General features: G+C 38.0%; 2 protein-coding genes across 5 annotated transcripts in view; both read right to left on the bottom strand.

The window, feature by feature from the left end:
• Positions 1-11,795, bottom strand: part of LOC136244699 (two pore calcium channel protein 1-like) — a 91,198-nt gene extending 79,403 nt beyond the window's left edge. For 3 of the 4 annotated variants that reach the window (XR_010695528.1, XM_066036238.1, XM_066036240.1), the window contains exons 1-6: positions 11,682-11,795; positions 11,487-11,612; positions 9,144-9,238; positions 8,260-8,451; positions 7,976-8,089; positions 264-394 (exon numbers count right to left, since the gene is read on the bottom strand). Coding sequence is in view for 3 of the 4 variants with exons in the window: in XM_066036238.1 (XP_065892310.1) it covers positions 264-394; positions 7,976-8,089; positions 8,260-8,451; positions 9,144-9,238; positions 11,487-11,610 (656 nt within the window). In the remaining variant the exon portion in view is untranslated. Of the gene's footprint in view, positions 1-263; positions 395-7,975; positions 8,090-8,259; positions 8,452-9,143; positions 9,239-11,486; positions 11,651-11,681 lie in introns of those variants that run through there. The other variant, XM_066036239.1, reaches the window with a different exon arrangement.
• A 401-nt stretch (positions 11,796-12,196) lies between these two features.
• LOC136244698 (phosphatidylinositol transfer protein beta isoform-like) lies at positions 12,197-21,278 on the bottom strand. Its single transcript, XM_066036237.1, has 8 exons — positions 21,019-21,278; positions 20,666-20,696; positions 19,943-20,091; positions 17,792-18,053; positions 16,323-16,400; positions 15,546-15,641; positions 12,808-12,930; positions 12,197-12,406 (listed from the first exon to the last, which is right to left on the bottom strand). The coding sequence occupies exons 1-8, from the start codon at positions 21,033-21,035 to the stop codon at positions 12,365-12,367; spliced, it is 798 nt and encodes a 265-aa protein (XP_065892309.1). The 5' UTR covers positions 21,036-21,278; the 3' UTR covers positions 12,197-12,364.
• Between the last annotated feature and the right edge of the window lie 80 nt (positions 21,279-21,358).

The following is a 21,358-nucleotide window of genomic DNA, read 5'->3' as shown; positions in this document are numbered from 1 at the left end:
TGTAAGTAATAGGTAATATGTAACTAGTTACCTTTAAAAAGTAATTGTCCCAACACTGCTCAGAGCCAAAGGGTTAAAACTTGATTGGCAATAAAGTATAGTAATACTCTACAATAGAACCCAACTGATACAGGTGTACATAGCTGCATTCTTAGTCACTATGATCAATTGAAAATTTCAGCTATCATGTAATAATGGTAAAAGCAAAATTGGCATACCACTTTGCAAATTCGGTCACACAATGCATTACCACACACACATACCGTTTCACATCAGTCATCACTTGTGTATCCAACAGGAATACAGGTCGCAGTGCTCTTGTGATGTTAAAACTTTGACTGTTCCGTCCAAGAATTACTATGGCTTCCACAAGTGACAGAAACAGTATAGCACACTATTGAATGAAGTGATACATTGCACTGTACTAATGGTATCCTCTCATATAACTCAGTCAATTAAAAATGCACACACACACACATCAGGACACATGATAGCGTGTTCTGTGGCCAAGGAAAGCTAGGGCATGCAACATACAAGTATGAAGAAAATGCTATTTCATGTCTTCTTATATACCTCAGTAATAGCTAAACGGAAATAGGCCGTTTTTCTGCGACAAAATCCTAGGAGTGGGACATCTTAAATTGAGCTAAATCGGTCCAGTGGTTATTGAAATGCATGCCTTCAAAGTTGGTCTTATTTTCTTCACATTCTGCACTTCTTCTGCCATTAATTTTATTACACTTACAAAAATTGCTATTACTTATGTAAACCTCATCGGATTATTCAAAATTAGAAAGTGTAAAAAGCACATTATAGTGCATTTATCTTCCACTTTGTGTACACATTGGTTGAAGTGTAGTAAAGGTACAAGCAATTTTTCTAAATTGTAAGTGTGATATTTTGTCACACCATAAACTACTCACAGAAGCAACTTAAGAATTGGTATGCAGATAGACTAACCACATAGTATAGACTTTTTGTGATTTGAAAGTACTGAGTGTATAAGCTATGGAGATATAAAACCAAACATGTGAAACAAGCATGATTAAGATACTCTAATAGAACAGACACTGATAAGTAAAAATATGTGTACCAAAAGTGTAAAAAAATGTTCAGGGTTTGAACCAAAGACCTCGTCGTCTAAAAGTATATGCCCTATCCCTTTACCTCTCTGCCACAGTTGTCAGTTGCTCAACTACTGCCATGCATGACATCATAACTCACCCATAGACTAAACTTTAGCCTTGGTATACACTGTAACTTGTAAAATGCATTTCATAGCAAGATGCACTAGTCCTGAAGTGGACCCACCCATAGATGTCCCATTTCTGGGATAACAGGATCCTACCTAGACTAGTGCACATTTGTTATGTAATAGCATACATTGATGAAGACAGGTAAAGTCGACAGTCGACTGTTTATACAAAGACATGACATGTTGGACACGAGTACATATATGCATGCACAACAACAATAATGGGACAAACTACAAAGAAACCAGCTGTAAAATGGATTGCACTGTCAGTAAACTTGTACAACATGCATTTGTAAATATGTATATAGTTAGTTGAGATTCTGTTGTTTGTTCAGGCTGGTTTTTACCAAAGTTTCATTCCAAGAGAAACTTGACATTGTAGCAGGTATCAACAAAGTAATTCTCTAATCACTTGGATACTTTGTTGTGATAACTTAATTGTGGTTACTGTTATGTAAACAAAAACATCATAATCAAAACCTCCTTAGTTTATAGTGAGTGTATTTTAGATGTATGGTTTCTAAGTAATTCTGTGTATTGGATGGTTAGTATAACATGATTCTGCAATTCAGTCAGTGATCCATGAGAATGTGGCTATCAATCAGCTCATTTCTATCTTATAAATGGAAGCTCTAGTTTACTACACCAGAATATAATTTCATAGATTCATCTATAGAAACTCTAGAACAGTAATTTGTGCGTTTGGAAGTGCTCAGAAAAAAAATGTGCACTCTATTAGAGTAGCTATGAAACATAATTTCTTAATTAGCCACCAAACATATACACGAGAGTCATGCAATTGAGATACTCTAATAGAGCAGTCAGTTTGCTGTGACTTGTTAGTTATCTCGCCTAACAGCTATATCGCCTATACCAACTAGTAGAATTTTCTTGCATGTGGCAATTAGATGGCTTCAGGTGACAACATTGTTGAAAGGCTCAAGCCAAAACAATTTAAAATGAAATTGAAAGGCTTTGTATGTCCATAATTGAGTGTCAGGTAATTATCAAGGTACAAACCTTCAGTAATGTAATGGGAATCTGTTTAATCATACAGTATGGTAGTATTGTATATTAGGGATCATGAAGATTTTGGTTTTCCTAGCCAAAAAAATCTCCCAAAAACCAGCTTCACAACTTCCCTTGGCAGTATTGGTTAGGTATAACCAAGCCCAAAAGTGCCTACAGTATGATCCTAAAGGCTTCCAATAAATTTTTTTTTAATTTATTCAATGGAATTTTCTACTGACTAACTGCCTGCCTGCCTGCCTGCCTGCCTGCCTGCCTGCCTGCCTGCCTGCCTGCCTGCCTGCCTGCCTGCCTGCCTGCCTGCCTGCCTGCCTGCCTGCCTGCCCGATGCCTTCAGGCAAGCGTAATTCGATAACGGCTAAGGCTATGGGCTTGATTTTTTCACTGTTCAATGTTGCTTTATCCTGAGATGTGCCGTTTGGCATACCGCAGTATGTACAATGCACACATCATGGACTCACCTTTGCCCTCCTTTGTGTCCCATTTCTTTTTGCTGACAGCCCAAGGTGTCAACTCGCGGTAGTGCAAGCATGGCTTCCCTACAGTACGTTTGTAAATGGGAATTGTCCGTATTTTTCATGGTGACTGGATTGATTACAGATATGATTCTAACACTGTTCTTCGTTTGTAACACTTTGTAACGGGCTGAACATAGCTGAAAGCGGAGCGTAATGGCCGCTGCACTTTTGAGGCAGCAATTGATAGTTGAAGGCGTGCGAATCGTATTTTCATGGTGACTGGATTGTTGCAGAGGCACTTTTGAAGTCTTCTTCTACTGTTTTTCGTCTGTAGTGCTGTGCAACGGGCTGAACATAGCTGAAAGGGAAGTGTAATGATTACTGCATTTTCGAAGCAGTATTTGATAGCTGGGGCACACGTTCAGACAAAAACATTAATTCTGGCGCCATCCTTTCTTTTGATGTGGTGGGTGCATGGGTTCACTAGTCAAAATAACGATTCAAAAAAGTAAACAAACAATTTAAGGAAAAATTAAGAATTTTAAGTTCGATTAGGGATCATAGAAAAAAAAAGTAAGAAAACAAGGGAGGTCGCCTACACCTGCAGATATACTAGTGAACATTTAATCCCTAATTCAGTCTTGGTCTTGGGGTATAAACTGAATTAGGGATTAAATGCTCACCAGTATATCTGCAGGTGTAGTCGACATCCCTTGTTTCCCTACTTTTTTTCAATGATCTCTAATCAAACTTAAAATTCCTAATTTTTCCTTAAATATGTTATCAATGAATATTAATGTAAAAACAAACCATACATGATGTACCAATGGCATTTTGAGATCTCTTTATGCATGCAATGTTTAGCATCTCTAACTAACGTGAAATAAACTATACAAATTTCAAAATACGGTACAAATGTCTTTTAAAGTCTAGTGCTTCTGTTTACTTGTAGGAAAATAAAAAAGACAAAAGCCAGCATAGGTAGCTATATAAAGTAAAATGATATCCAATCCAAAACAGCTGAGATGTGAAAAGCGTGCAGACTTCCAAATATAGGCCAGTATGAAAAAGATGTGATATCAAAGGTGATATTATACTGTCGCTTAAATTGTAATATCATTGCAGCTATAATTATGTGACCCGCTGAGCAAAAACCGGCCGTTTTTTGTACATTCCTTGAACTCAATTTTATTGCTTCTCTATTATCTATAGTTACAAAGGAGTGGACAGCCAAAGTTTCAGCTTATTGTGATAAATAATCTTGAAGTTATAGTGCTAGACAGTTGGAACAGGAATAAACTCGATTTGTACAGCAACAATACGGCAAATAAATTACAGGCACTTATTTAATCGATCATGACTGAAATAAGTTACGAATATGAGGTTTGGCTCAGTATGTCTGGCACATCGATCAAGGATAAGTGTTTTCCTTGAAGAGGACAGCTTCATACACGCGCATACAACTTCAAAAGAAACAATGACACTAGGCAAGCCTTAAAATTAATTTTGCATCTGAACACATGCCCCAACAATCAATTACTGAAATGTGCACAGTGGCCATTACACTTCATCTTCAGCTACGTATGTTCGGCCCATTACACAGCAACACAGTTAATGAAGAACAATACGAGAAGTGTCTCTGCAATCACTACGAAAGCATATAAGCTTATTAGCTACCACCACAGCTGCAGGGATGCCACATTGTGCTGCCACAAATTGACACCTCACAATGTCAGAAAAAAGAACTGGGACACAAAGGAGGACAAAGGTAGTCCAAGATGTATGTACTATTAGTAACCAGTAGCAACAGTACATTCTGTAGTTGGCAGAGAAGGCATATCTCAGGATGGAGTGACATCAAACAGTGAAAAAGTCAAGCCCATAGCCTCATGCCGTAGATCATAGAGGGGGATAGTAAACTATTATGCGATTCATTAAAATTTGTATTGTAAAAATTAGTCTTACTTCTTTAACACAAACTAGTGCCACAAAATGGTTTATACAGGGGGCAAAAATTTTAAAGCCCTTTGAAGTGTGGGTTTGTGACACGGCTTACTCCTCGATAGCAATGATTAGGCGGCCCTGCTTCAAGTGATTTATTCACTTCAATATTGCCTATAAATTTTCTGTTAACATGCGTTAAGTCTGTTGTACTCTTTGGTAAAGCTCACTCATGTATCTAGCTTTCCATCAACTATCTACTGCCTGGCCAAGTTTTATTCCCGTGACACTTCTCAGCTACACCAGCCCACGAGCTTGTCAGCGACAGGACAGGAAATGGATAATCCTTAACCCTGAATGCCATACACCCCAAAATACGTTAAAACATTGATGATAAAGTCCTCTGGTCATTATGACTGAAACGTGTTCAAATTCAAAATTTTAATTCCCTTTGAAGTGTGAGTTTGTGGCACGACTTACTCCTCGATAGCAATGATTAGGCGGCTCTGCTTCGAGTTACAAAGTCACCTTATGTTGCAATAAATAACCTTTCTCCACAAACAGAATATATTATACAAAGGGTGTCAATGGAACTGTAGGTCTGTAAGCATTAGTTTTCTATCCTGGGTCTTACGGCCTTCTATAATCTATGCATATGCATTGTCGAGCTATGCTTGGCTGAAGGAATCAGTTAGTAGAAACTTCAGTTCAATAGAAATATTTAAAATTACATACTGGAATGGTTTGGGGGTCACTCTGAAGGTACTTTTGTATTTGGTTATACTTAACCAATACTGTCAACCTGTTTTGAAGGAAAACTGAAGCTGCTTTTTGGGTGATTTTTGAAGAGAAAGAAACTCAAAACTCCATGGTCCCTAATATGCAGTGCTACCATACTGTATGATTATAATACTTCCACCTATTAATTTACAATTATAAAATCTCTTCTGCATTGCATACGTGCATAAAATTACTTCACTGACAAATGTCCACAAAGGGGTACAAAAGACTTTATTTATTATTTAAGAGCTTTACAGTGCTGCAAGAGCAGCCTTTAAACAAAAAGATGTGAACAATCTATTATTGGCCTCCATCATTGCCTTATAGAATCTGGACACACAGAGAACTTTAGATTGCTAAGTCAATCCAACCTCCTCATTTTGTTGATGGTGAATGAAGAGATGCTACTGGTTTTATTTATGCTTAGCTTTTAAGCACTAATAAAAACTTACACATTGCGCATTAAGGCCATCACAAATTAATTTTATGTTTCTCGGATGCGGCGAGCCAACAATTTCACTTTTCTGGAAAAAAATCCATGTGATCGGCTCCTGTGAACTTAGCATGGCAGATGAAGCTGACACCACGCTCCATGAATGGTTAAGTGTTGTTTTGAAACGAGGTGTAGTCATCGTTAAAAACAGAACAGAAATGAAGTGTTCCTGTGAAGAGACATTTGGGTCGCTGGTTAGAAAAGTTGCTGCAGAATTTCAAGAAGAAAGAGTCAAGAGGATAGTGATTTCAACAGACGAAAAGTTTATTGTCATTCACGAGGTGTCCGTTGATGCACCACCCATCGGTGTTTGTAAATTGTCTAACTGTAAACATTATTGTATATATTTTGAAAGTTCAGATTCTGCATCCAGTTCAGCAGCCCAAGTCCCATAGAAGAAAGTGTTTTCATTGTTAATGGAAACTGATGCAAGGAAACGTCACCTACCTCCTAAAACTCGTTCCCCTTGAAGGAAGAATGATAAGCACTTGGAGAATGATTTAATAGGTACAGTTCACCAAATAGGTGTATTTATAATCTCTGATACCGATGGTGCAGGTCTCTTTGAAACTTTGAATGTTAACTGATATATTCTCTGTATGTTAACTCATGTATTCATGTTAACTCATTAACTATAACATGTATTTTAAGATGCACACTGATATTTTATTGCAGCTGTACATGTTCTGCTGGGAGTCAATTGTTATGAATCTATGTATTTTAATATGCATGTGCCATTCTTCCCCCCCCCCCCGACCTGCTGAGTCACCTTTGAGGGTAAAATAATCCGAGAAACATATGATTTATTTGGTATGGCCTAAAATAAAATCAAAAACAAAAAAAAAAAACAGTATCAAAATATAAAAATACTTGCATGTCTGAACGTGTATCCTGAATGTCAATGGCTGAAAAATTGATGCATTACACAATTGGTTAATGTACTGTACAATCTACCCTAATTGTGTGCTTAAATGCAATTAGTTATTATGGGATTTAAAAAAATTATTTAACCAGGCTATTACTAACTAAACGGATGATTAACCTATATAATAAAGTAAGGTTAACACTTTGGGGGGTTTGATTTGTTCACTGTTCACTCTAATGTCCAAGACGTACCTTTTCACCTACCACAGCATGCAACTACGTATATGTACATGCATGCATACATCTACTTTGTGTCCCATTTCTGTCTACGGTAGTACACAATTGGTGATTCATGGATGGCATATCATGCCGGCCATCACATTTATAATACAAGAGAAAACTAATATAATAGGAGTACGTGAATCAGTATATGGTGTGTGTATACTGTTATATACTGCAGTGATCTTGGAAACATTTAAGTGGGCCATAGCAATACAGTAACCAGTAGCAACAGTGGTTACCATAGTAACAGAACACAAAGCCCAGGCCAGTAGGAAACTGTTTGCAGGATACACCACAAATTACTGTGATATAGGCCTAAAAGTACCCAGTACATACCCATTGTTCACCTACAGCAGTGTCCACCTACCATACAGTAAATACTGTGCAGCCTATTGAAATGTATGAATATTGATTGGCTTGCAGAAGGCTATTAACAGGAGTATTTTTTCTGAGGGAATGATCAGTTTTGCTCCAGTAAACAAAGTACGGCAACCATGTCTGTTATGATCTATAAGTCACCATAATTTGTCGCAGTTTAATGCTTACCATGCATGGTGTAACTTAACACATCCTCACCTAAATTGGTAAGCAAGTTTTTAATAACAAGTGACAGACTATTTTTATCTGGGCTATCAAGCCACATTGTTGATGAAATCTTGTCTCTTTCGTGTGGATAGCGAGATGCACCAATTCCATTTATATCACAGATATTTATTCTCTATAAAACTTTACCCCCCCCACTGGGATATAGCATATATTAGTTATATAAATTAATCAGGATATGACTGAAATATAGTGCACGTATACCACATTTGGACAATACTGTGCAAATATTCGGTCACATAAATGTAATTAGAACATATCTACACATACCTTTAATAGTGATAGTCTTTTTCTCAAATAACGTTTAGGTGTCTGCCACATCACTTTTAACACAACATCAATTAATAGCAATGATAACAAGAACAGTTCAATGAAAGGAGTCACCTGTTACAAGTCCATGTGTAATAATTTATCACACACACACACACACACACGTACGCACACATGCACACACACACACACACACACACACACACACACACACACACACACACACATACACACACACACACACACACACACACACACACACACACACACACACACACACACACTTTTGGTGAAATTTCAACAAATGTTGGTTCTTCAAAAAGAGTTAACAGCAGTAATGAAACAGCAACAAGTGGGAAAATGGTATAGTATAGTCGATGGTGCAGGATCAAGTACCCATAATATCTGTACATGGTTGATGGGTGTGTATTAAACTTCTCATTATAAATACCCTCATTCAAATATATTGCAGCCTCCTGAGTGTAAAAGACATTGAGAATATTATTATGCATGTACAGTAGGGGCCATTAAAAAGTTTATACTCTATTTGGTTTTAACAATAATTAGTGTAAAACAATATATATTGTTGCAAAAATGCATTTTAACAAACATTTGCATAATTTGTCATAACAGTTTGCATAGCTAAAATCAAACAAGAGTATGAACTTTTTAATGGCCCTACTGTATATTAGATTTCTTAATACAATGCTATTATGAAAGCATTTACAATACACTTACGTACAAAATGTTTGAAATAATTATGCATAACCAGTACTGAAGAATAATGAGTGTTCACTCTATATTAAAAAGTGGATCATAATATGATAACATGTGCTATATAGAAAATATTAATCAAGCTTTTATTGCTCTATTCCTCAGAAATCAAGTCTCAAACTTGATCTGTCCCTTCTTGTATGTGCAAGTAAATATATGGCAAAATATATCTTGGAGGATTTGATGAACAAGTGCTAACCAAGTCAATTCCCAACTCTCTATAGATCAATGTATATGCGATGTTATGGCTGTAGTGTTATCAGTATAACAGTCACTGCTGTACATGTATGAACCAATTTCTTTGTTTTTCTATATTGTCCAGTGCCATACTTTCAACAGAATAGTTTATAATATCAGGCCAGCTTATAACATTATTACCATAAAACATATGTACCTGATAATTACTGCAGACTAAAGATAATTTTCTGTAACTAGCGAAACTTCTGTCATCCCCATCCTGTTCCATGCCAACATCCATCGCTGGCTCCACTGTAACAACAAGAACTTTAACCTTTAGTCCACTATAAATGAGTTCCCTGTCTTCTTTTTTTACGATAGAAAAAAACAATGCGCACACATATATTGAGTCCCTTATCCCCCAGACTCAGTGAGCTCCTGTAGCAAATAGTCATCTAATTTTGTTTGACTTGTTTCCTTAATTTTTGAATTCTCATTTCAGCTGTAAGCTTGCTTCCTTACTTTTTATACGTACATGTAGCATGTGTATTCCTAAAATTTTTAACTACTTTGTTTACTTTATATGTAGCTATATTGCACACAATCACATCCTTTTAACACTAGTATAGAGCTCATGGCCTCCTAACTCTTCTTGATATTTTGCAGGGCTGGTGGAAGCTGTAATTTGCAGGTCAGGCAAAGTAATGGCTAGAGTCAGGTTACCACTATAATATTTGGGTCTGGATTGCCCCAATGTACTGTAGGACAAAGTTCAAATAGCCACTTTGAGATTGCATTTGTAAGTGTTTTCAGACAGAAATCAGCTTTTTAATTGATGACTGTTCTATTAGAGTATTTTATTGCCTGTCTTCTATTAGAGTATATCGATCTGTACTTTTAATCAGCAGAACCTGTACTAGAGTACTTACACCAGCCTTGAAATTTTCCTATTGTCTCAGCTATGTTCTCTTAGTTTTCCGTGTAGTGCTTTTGGTTGTAGCTTTTTCCTTCGTTCCATTCAAAGGCATGATTGCCTGTCCTCGCTCTAACCACTGTGTGTTTAAGCCAGTATATGTTCTTTGCCTGCACACTGCAGAATGAAAACGAGACGTGTATCCTATCCCAGACCAATCGATGAGTGTCACCGCTGTCTGGCTAAGACTACTCCAAATAAATTCTCATCTGTTTCCTGTCCCTGTTTACTGCCAGCTCTAAAAGTTCCATTATTCCATATTATCCTGTTTTTCTTGTATACTGCACAGGTTGAGTAAAATCGTTCTGTCAGCTCAAGTGTTACTGTGCTATCTATAATCATGTTTGTGCTATTTCTGCCTGAGATTCCCAGCTTTCAAGCCATTATTTTACCTGGGCACAGCCATTACAAACTGCCTAACAACATTTTCAGCTTGTAGCTTTTTATCCATAATACCTGCATGCAAATATGCTCGAGAGGACAGGAGGAGGCTGGCGAGACTAATTCTCTCCTCATTATCTAATCACTTCATTGTCACTGACCCGCCCATCTGTCTACGTACTTCGCGAGCTCAGTACCGTACGCGATGTACCAGACTATAGACGGTTTTTTTTTTTTTTTTTTTTTTTTTTTACCCGGGCTTGATGGACTGCCCTTGCCTACCACCCCCAGCACATAAATGGCCTGTGCTGGACAAACCGGGACTTTCTTAGTCCACGGCAAACTGAGACTCTGCCCGAATCAGCTCCACAATTGGGGGAGTCTTAACATAGTGACCGATGGATGAGCGGGCTCCGCGGATGCATTGTATGGAGGACCGCAAGAGAGAAAAAGATAGACAGCACCTTAACCACCCCATGACAACAGAGTAATCATCGCCCCACTTGTTTGAAAGTTGATGAGCCAAGCGTTGATAAAAAACAGAAGCCTCATGAGCCAGACCACCAGAGGCAGACATTACCAGGGGGGTAAAAGAGGCATGCTCCTCCTCACGAATTCTCTGAGCATACGCACGTTTCTTAATGTTCTCGTGCCTCCGATAACAGGAGGCCAGTGATGAGGACGCATTAGAAGCAGCCAGAGGGCAGACTATAGACGGGTTGCCTTTTTAAGGCGTGGTCGTTTTATCGTAAATTTTCCACATACTTTCCGAGTTCGCTAAGTCAAAAATGTATTACAGCTATTGGAGAAAATGAACGTTTCGGTTAACTTTAGCAAGCAAGAGTTAGCCAGCCTTCAGAACAGAAAGTATGTTATAGAGAAAGGTTTGAGCTATAACATATCCAGCGTGTAAGGTGAAGGCTGAACGAGAATATGATTTTCTCTCAATCTCGGGTTTTTGGAAAGCGATAAAACTCGCTGAAAACATTCTTTGTAAGACTTTGCTACTACTTAGAATGATAGACTGGATGATTTTAACTCATCTTGTACATTTGAAGAGCCAAAAACGTTTGTCAAACTATTTTAAAAATGGGTTTTTTGTTGACTTCTTGACCAACATTGTAATCATGCGTAAAACGGAAAGTCCCATTTTCTCGCGTTACACAAGGGACACGCCCTAAATAGGCAACCCGTCTATACACTCACCTCGTCCAATTGAAGGCTGCTCTGGCCCGAATGATTGCATATGCAGTACGGTATCTTCTAGCTGATCAGTCCTGTTCTCCAGTAGTGGAAGGGACAATGTTCCTGACGATATGTTAGATTCCATTTCTGAATGTAATAATCAAAGTGTAAGGATCACGTGCGCAAAACCAATTAAAAGCCCTCGCAGCCCCTTACACAAGTTTCTATTTTAATCGAATCAGGACCCTTTACTTGTGAGTGCTGGTTTCTTCCACACTAGATGAGATCACATCATTATTCATCCATAGATATTATATCTTTGGCGCGCCCGCCCTCCGCAAAAAGTAAGGGGCGGAGTATACCAGTATGTTCAAGGCGAGGTTCAAAGGCCTTAAAGCCTTTTCAGCACAATGTGCTGCTTTCCTAGTTATTATAACCTCAAACAGTGCTTGGTTGTTTATCATAGGGTTACAATTATAATGATCCTCAGCTTCCACACTAAGTCTCAATTATCTCACTATCCAGTCTAGGTAGGAATACATAGTCATACTTCACATCAATTCTAGATAGGTGGTTGCGTGAATATCAAGTCCTCAACACAGATGACCTCTTCTTTTGCACCATTGCATTATCACACAGACATGTGTGACTGCTGAATAAACACTACAACTAGCAATGGTTGGTGGGTGTGTACATTCAAAGCCAACACTCACAATCCCATATCTGCATAGTTTATCCCCATGTGATAATAATAATATAATACACATTATCTACAACGGTGGACAATGTATTTAACATACATAAATTAAAAAAAAAAGGAAAAAAAAAAAAACCATTTTAAGTCTCTCTTGAAGAAAGATTAGAGTACATAAATATTTCGTTCTCCTAATAGTAACTCTTTATTGCTCACTGGTACCTCTTACTTCACCTTTATCTCTTTGCTAAAGGAAAATGAACACCATGAAAAATTACAACAGTCCTTTTATTATTATTGATTTGATGGGTGAAGCTAGAGTGCGGCTTTTAGTTGGGCCACAGTGTTTATCATACAGTACAGTAGTATAGAGTAGTAGGGATCTTTCCCCTCACTTTGAAGCCAGCTTTGGGCCTAACCAATTCCATCACGCTGTTATGAAGGAAAAATGTGGCTGGTTTTTGGGTAACATTTTTTACCATAAATCCATCCAATAAGTTTCTATGGAATTTTAAAATTTTAGCTGAATTTTCTACTAATCAACTGCATTTGGTATTTGTTCCACTCAAATATAAAATTCCTAATTTTTCCTTGTACAGTAAATACAATCAGGCATGCATATTACACATTCAGTTGAGAACTACTAACCGCATCTAACTCTGCTTTAGTCTTCGCTTCAATAGCCCTAATATCATCAATAGTTAGTCCATACCAATTGTCCATCCAACAGAATATCTGACGATGGAAGTTAGTGAACACACGACGTTCTGTCTGTAACACAGTGAAAATGCAATAAAATACTTTTCATAGTTGGCAAGTGTATGTAATGTAAGTTGTACATGAGTGCATGTACACTTGTGCATGTGTGTGTGTGTGTGTGTGCACATGTAGAGGTGCAAGTGTGTGTATGCATCGTTGCGAGTACAATATGAAAAAAATAGCATGAGGGTGTGGGCGAGAGACTAATACAGCATGAGATAAAGCCAAGTGCTGTACTCGGTGAGAGCACGCCAGAGTGCTATTTTTTTTTTCACAAGTACACATTTTTTTTTGGAATTTTCAACTAGAGTAGGGACCATAGCACGTCGATAAAAAGTACTGATGCACGATATCAAATCACAGTAAAACAATAAGTGTTATATCCCTGCTGTGCTCAAGATTACACAATAAAAATGCACAGTAGGGATATAACACTTCTTATTGTTTTACTGTGATTTAATATTGTGCACTAATCCAGCTATGGTCCCTATTCTAGTTGGAAATTCCAATAAAAATTGTGCACTTTTCTGTTAACTTTTTTTGTAAATAATTATTATGATTGATGAACCCATGCATACCGCATCTGAAATGGAGCTGCGCGCCCCAGCTATATCAATTATCATCTGAAAAGTGAAGTAAGCATTACGCTTCATTGTCAGCTAGCTATGTCCAACCCATTACACAGCATTATAAACCAAGAATTGTTCAAAAAGCACCCCTGCAATCCACACATACCGAAAGAAAGAAATGGCATCGCGTGCCCCAGTTATATCAATTATCGTTTGAAGAGTAAAGTATCCATTATGCTTCATTATCGGCTATGTTCAACCCGTTTCACCGCAGTACGAACCAAGAACTGTTCGAAAAGCACTTCTGCAATCAAAATAGCCGCTATGAAAAATACGGACAATTTCCATTACAAAGCACTTGCTACCGCCTAATCAACACTTTTCACTGTCAACAAAGATGAATGGGACACAAAGGAGGACACTGGTAAGTGCACAAAGAATGAATTGTATGTACTGCGGTATGCCAAAAGGTACCTCTCGGGCTGAAGCGACATCGAACAGCGAAAAAATCAAGTCCGTAACCTTAGCCGTTATCGAGATACACTTGTCTGAAGATATCAGTCAGTTACTCAGTCAGTCACTGGAAAATTCCGTTAAATAAATTATTTTTAAAATCCCGTAGCAACTTGTTGAAAGCATTTCGGGTCGATCTGAAGTCATTTTTGGGCTTAGTTTTGCCTAACCAATAATGCTTACTTGTCATCAGGAAAAGTGAGGCTGGGTTTTGGGTGATGTTATTTTGTGGGCCACACCCCAACCTTTGTGGTCCCTACTACAAGTACACAGATGCACAGTAGGGATATAACACTTCTTATTGTTTTACTGTGATTTAATATTGTGCACTACTCCAGCTTGTTTCAGTACTTTTTATCGATGTGCTATGGTCCGTACTCTAGTTGAAAATTCCAAATTTTTCTGTGTACTTGTTTGTTAACTTTTTTTTTGTAAATAGTTATTATGACTCACCCATACCGCATCTGAAATGGGGCAGTACTCCCCAGCTATATCGTCTGAAAAGTGAAATATCTATTATGCTTCGTTACCAGCTATATTCAACCCGTTACACAACAGTACAAATCAAGACCTGTTTTGAAAAGCACCTCTGCAACCCACGCATACCAAAAGAAATGGTGCCACACGCCCCAGTTATATCAATTATCGTCTGAAAAGTGAAGTATCCATTACGCTTCGTTATCGGCTATGTTGAACCCGTTACACAGCAATATGAATAAAAAATTGTTCGAAAAGCACCACTGCAATCGAAGTAACCACTAACAAAAATACGGACGATTTCCGTTAAGAAGGGAAGCCATCACCAAACCAACACTTCTTGCTGTCAGCAAAGACGAATGGGACACAAAGGAGGACACTAGTAAGTCCATGAAGAATGCACTATACGTACTGTGGTATACCAAAAGGCACCTCTCGGGCTGAAGCGATGTCGAACAGTGAAATAATCAAGCCCGTAGCCTTAGCCATTTTCGAGTTACGCTTGTCTGAAGGCATGAGTCAGTCAGTCAGTCAGTCACTTATTTAGTCAGTAGAAAATTCCATAAAATAAAAAAAATTTTTTTTTTTTAAATTCCGTAGCAACTTGTTGAAAGCTTTTCAGGTCGATCTGAAAGCTTGCTTGGGCTTTTACCTAACCAATACTGCCTCATCATTGTCAGGGAAAATTGAGGCTGTTTTTGGGTGATTTTATTTTGTGGGCCACACCTACTCCTTTGTGGTCACTACTATACACAGTACTATCGTACTGTATGATACTGCATGAATGCGGTGGTGCTTTAACTGGTATAAAGTGCTTTCTGGTCGTCTTTGTTTGGAGCATTTACAAACTGCATCAGTTTTCAGCCCTCAGACGATTAGTAAGTGTCTATATAGTACAAGTTTGGTCATTAAACAAACAGATAGCATTGTTTTGGCAATTAAAAATATTACGCATGTATCAACAGTGCTGTATTTTCTGAACGCAGTGCTGTATGGAAATAACAGCAGTTTGATCTTTGCCCATGCAAGTGATGTAATTGCATGTACATGTGCAACATCAGTACTTACTTTTTGTATTAATTTCTCCACACGACCTTGTAGTCCCCACCAGACAAAGTCACATGTTACCAGCTTGTAACAACACATTATTGGCTTGCTGGTCTCCTAGCGAATAAAACACACAAATAAGTATTTTATGTTACCTAAATACTGTAGGATAATTGATAAATCAAACTAGGTTGATTGGTGGAGGTGAGACGCTCAGCATGCAGGTGAGCTTGCATTTAAGATAACTTGTGGTATTACGCATGCGTGCTGATCTACAGTGGCAGTGTGTTGAAGTGAAAGTGCCCCACCCACTCCTTCCAAACTTAATTAGGGAAAATGATGAAAATAAAATTTCAATGCAATTGCTGTCCAAGGTTTTCTTTATTCCTTTCTTTCCAGTTAAGTGAGTACCCCCGTCACTTTTCCATGAGGTGGCTGGGTGTAGTAGAAGGGGGCGTTTCTCACTGTCTCTCCCAAGCTGAAGAAAGTAAGCTATTGGCATACAAACACCACTAAGGGTAGGGAACATAAAGTTGCAGAAGACGGACCCCTCAACAGTTAGAGAATTAAATTTAAAAGGTTAAAGCTACACCAGCTGCCAAACCTCACCTAGATAGCATGTAGGTATCCTTAAAGCGTACATCATATTGAGGAGGACACTTATTAACAAAACCCTTAATGTCTTTGTCTCCAAATAATAAGTATACAACATTAGCCAAACTATTAATGAGATGTGTGAACACAGGACAGTCGCCATATTGACTAGTACATACAGAACACACTCAACTTGTTTCTTACCATCCAGTTAGGCTGTAGTGGACCACGACCACTTTTCTCTGAGTGGTACTTTGTTGGGTCCTCTGCTTCTTTGTAATCCTGTAATGAATATGAACTGTATGAATAATGTATGAGTTTTGTAACAAGTATTTAAAGTGTGCATACATGTGCATACACATATGTGACTGCCTCTGGGAGAACTAGTCTTATCACCTATTTAGCTAGTATCAAGAGATGCCAGGTTAAAGTATTCAGAGTGTTGTAGCTCAGCAATGGTTGAAGCTACGAGCACCAAATTTTCATACTTTACACCTATTCCTTACCTTCCAGGCCATCCACTGTACAAAAGCTACATTTCCAGTAGGGATCAAATGATTAGCCGAACGTTCGAATTGATATTTATTTGCATTGTAGCCGAATAATAAATTAAATATTTGCACGTGATTAGCTGTCAGCATTTAACGAAGCGGAAGACAATGCTAATAAACCTTTTCCATAATGACGTCACATCGATTTTCTATTTGGGGTACTCTTATACAGTATTTTCGAGTATTACTTGCTATGACGACAAGTTGTCATACGCCATTTAGTTGTTAATAAAGATGATATTGAAGCCAAGTACCAGGTATGGTTACAACATATATAAAGCTAATTCTAAACAATAATGCTAATTCTAAGCAACCTTCAAAACCAGCCGAAATTTTCAAACCTCACATAAATGATTTAATTCTGCTGCGTTATACCCATACCTGTTAGTTTTAGCTCGATATCTTCTTCCTGAATCACACAAACAATCAATCTTCATTTGTCACCCAATATCACTTGTACTTGAAAACAGTAGAGTACCCCAAATAGAGGTCGCCATTTTTTGCTCTGACGTCATTATGGAAAAGGTTTATGACAGTAACAAAAAGGAAAGGACTATGGTGATAAAGGGAAGGGTAGCGCAAGACTATGGTGATAAAGGGAAGGGTAGCGCAAGACTATGGTGATAAAGGGAAGGGTATACTGTGAATAGCATTAGGCAGCCACTAATTGGTAAAGATTTACTAATTCCATGTAAGCGCAAGACTTCGTACAGATTTGTGGCTTACTTCTACTTTGTTATAAATACTTTCTATCACAGTATTGCTGTGATAATCCTTTCAGAAAGGGCACTGTGGTGTCTCTTTCTTCTCAGTAAGTTATTCCTGTTTGTGGTTATTTGTAGGCTTCTTGGTAGTGGCTGCCTTCATTACTGAATTGCATTCATAGCAATGAAACCTTACACCAATTATTCAACTAATTTTGTAAGAGCTGTGCGAATATTTGAATACAGTAAACCACTATATATTCGTTTGAGCCAGCCATTTAACATTTTCTGAAGTTTGGCTGTATCACATATTCACACAAGCCAACACACACATGACTACACAGTACACACAAATGTATATGCACACACATGCACGCAAGCAAGCACAGGCGCACGCGCCACACACACACACACGTACTCTTGGTTCCACGTGATCATTAACGATATCAATAACAACCACTTCACGCTTGGCTAACAATTCAGGTGGTAGATTATGAATGTTGTCAATTTTACCAGTGTCATCCTCTCGATGTATTGTTTCTATAGTGATATGAAACTTCTCCTTCATATAGCCAGGGTTACTGATGACAGTCTTGCAGTGAGGGTAGCAGTTCCATGCCTCTTCAGTCACCTCTAGTGAGCCCTTTGGTGCAATAGCTCTAACAAACCTCGGTACTTTGCTGTGAATGAGTATATGAATCGTTGTTAATAATATTACCTTTCATTCATTCTTATAAGGTTCCCACACACATTAAGACTACCTCACAGAGGAGGTTGGACATGATATAAGCGCTACCAAAAATTATTACCGTTAATTGCATAGTTCTGATGTCGCGATAGCAGATTATATGATAAAAGTGCTTAACAACAGCCACACTACTTTACCTTGTGTGTATAAACCCTTCTTGAGATGAATGAAAGTTTCTTTATAAAAGATGGGTGGCCAAGCAGTCTCTCATTCGCTGTGAGGCCAGGCTAGCAGCACCCATCTCAACTGCCTGTGAGGAAGTGGAAGCATTCATATCACTGCATATTGATTTCTTGGACGATTATTAGCCTTAATTAACTCCAGTGTGCAAGTTGTTTCGTGGTACTGCACATCGATTCCATCCGTGAACATCTTACACATGTGAATGATTTATGCGCCTGGAGTAGTGGAGTTGAATGGGGTAGACCGGCTGAATATACTAAAATTGAAGTGCACTTTCAACTGGTACCTGTTTAAACTTTGCTAAAGGTTTGCTTAAACTTTCCATACAAATGTATGCACTCACATGTGCGTGTCCAACCCCCTCTGGCTACTTTATATCATAAACTACATGAACAGTCATACAGTCACAGGAATGTATGGGAGATGCAGTTTAATATTGTACATCAGGTTAGGTACAAACAAATCAGGAACACCCACTGATCAATATAGCACAGTATACTATATGCCACAGTAACACAATAATAGTGTGACACTATGGAGGAACTGTGCTGTAACAGTATGACTACATAGCAACTTGAATATTGGGTATGTTAAGTTTTAAACCAGTATATGTGATCAGGAACAACTAGCTAGTAGACTGACCTCATAAAAACAAGAAAACAATGCTTGTGCAAATAATAAGGTGGCATCAATACAACTTGGCTTAGTTAATGGTCCTGCACCAAAGTATTAGGACGATATACGTAAACAAGTCAAAAGCTTGCATGTCATGTGCACCCTATTAAGAGCTATAGTTTAATCTCATACTACATGAGCTGTCGGTCTCCTGACTGATGAATAAAATTCTGTCAATCAGGCTCTAGGAACAGAACATGTAGTGGACACTTAACAGTGCCTATGTATTTGATACATTACTATTGATACAAGATAACTTGTGATCGAGTTTGCAAAAAGGAGCCCTTAACATAATAGACATTAGGGATGCAACCATATTACAATATATCGATATATTGCAATATTTTCTACCACAATACAACAATTTCATTGCTGTATTGTAATACACAGCAGGGCTGTGGTTCGTGGACAATTACCCAGCATGAAAGGAACCAGAAAGTAATAATTGATGATTTATTGGTGACCAGAAGCTATACCCTGAACCTATAGCACAGTAGTACTAGCCTAGCTACTTGTAAATGCGTTTGATGATGGTTGCTTGACCTGTGGGTATACTGTCTGCTGTATCTCAGCATACAGATATGGGCTATTTAAACAATTGCAACATTCACTTTAGCACATTTCAACATTGTATTCAAATATTACAATATAACAACATATTGCAATATTTTTGAAAACAATACGCAATATGGAGTTTATCCATATTGTTGCATCCATAACTGTAAATTTCCATGATAATATTAAATGGACAGTTCTCTATTTATGGGCAATTTAAGTAATAAAGGATTTGAGATTTTGTATGTTAACAAATGGGTGAAAATGATGCGTGAAATAAATGTACCTTTTCATAAACCAATCACAGCATTGCTAGGCTACAGAAATGCTTGATTCTGATGAAGTTCTTTATGTTAACCATTGTTGGATTACAGCAGAGAAGTTATACTACCAAACACAATCACATACCTTGCTAAGTGAAATATCTTGTATGTATATTGTCCACTGCCCATCTTGTCATGGTTACATGGTTCATTCTTCACCACCTCTACCCCATCACCACCACCAGTCTCATTCTTACTAGCTTCAGCCACTGAGTACAACTGAGCTATGTGGTACTGTTTAGAGCAATGGTATGTAATAGTACACACATGCACATGCAAATGCAAACATAAACACACACACACACACACACACACACACACACACACACACACACACACACAAATCTATGACGTATGGATGCAGCTACGCACAGACAGATATGCACATTGTTTCACAAAACACAAAATCATGTGCAAACCCAATCGTTTGGACAATTGCTGTATGAAACATGGCTAAATATATACTACACACATGGAATGTGGATTCGTGTACACTATTTATCACTAAACTGTATCAATAACATCTCTGTAGTAAATACACCAATACTACATTGTAAGGAATTTGACAAAAAATAAGCTATATATTATCAGTTTATAAGGGAAATCATACATAGCCTTGCCAACTTCCTATAACTTCATACAATGATCATCAATCAATTTAAATGTTTTGGGCTTTCACCAACAGAAACCCCACACCAATTAACACATCATACTATCAACCACCACTCTTACCAACTGGCACAACAAAGCTCACTACAGACCTTTACATAAATTGTTTAAAGGATCTAACATATAAAACATGACTTACCTCTTCAAGACTCAAGGGCATAATCACCCGGCTATATGAATAATAAATTATAACATAATAACAAACCAAACTTGATAAACAATCGCTAGGGGCACTCAGCTGCCAGCTCCGTAGTGCAATATTGTTTATACGCGCTTTATTTAGAATAGTGCTAAAACCTTGGGTTTATTATTATCATAGAAACAGCCTATAGGACCACACATATTGTAATACTAAATATACACATACCACATCACCAATGTGCCATAAGTGAAATCAAATTCAAAACGCAAACGCAGGTTGCCCAAGCCCTCGGCCCAAGCCAATTCCTTCAACCATTTAGAAACAAAACAAAAAAAATGCCGGTCACTTACAACTCTTTTATCAACATGACTGGTGCTACTTCAACAACACAAGAAAGCCACTAACAACTAGGGAAATGACAAGTCTGGCCTCTCCCTGGTTTAGTAAAAATTCGTGGTTGACGTCACATCCGCTCGCGTGTTGATTTGGTGTGTGCCAACACGCGCTGCGTTGAGAACTATTGTTAAGAATATGACTGAAGGATATCTGCACTAATGTGGTATAGCGAAACTCTTCCCACTTCTTAAGTTCTGAGCATCCTGGGCGAGTACTGCCCTGCCCCCCTTTGGGGTGTGCCTGTCATATGATGTGGTTTAGGGAGAGTCTATAATAGTAAATATGTATCAACGT

Source organism: Dysidea avara, chromosome 14 (assembly GCF_963678975.1).
Source record: "Dysidea avara chromosome 14, odDysAvar1.4, whole genome shotgun sequence".
Taxonomy (NCBI): domain Eukaryota; kingdom Metazoa; phylum Porifera; class Demospongiae; order Dictyoceratida; family Dysideidae; genus Dysidea; species Dysidea avara.
This window is presented reverse-complemented; position numbering and strand designations above follow the sequence as displayed.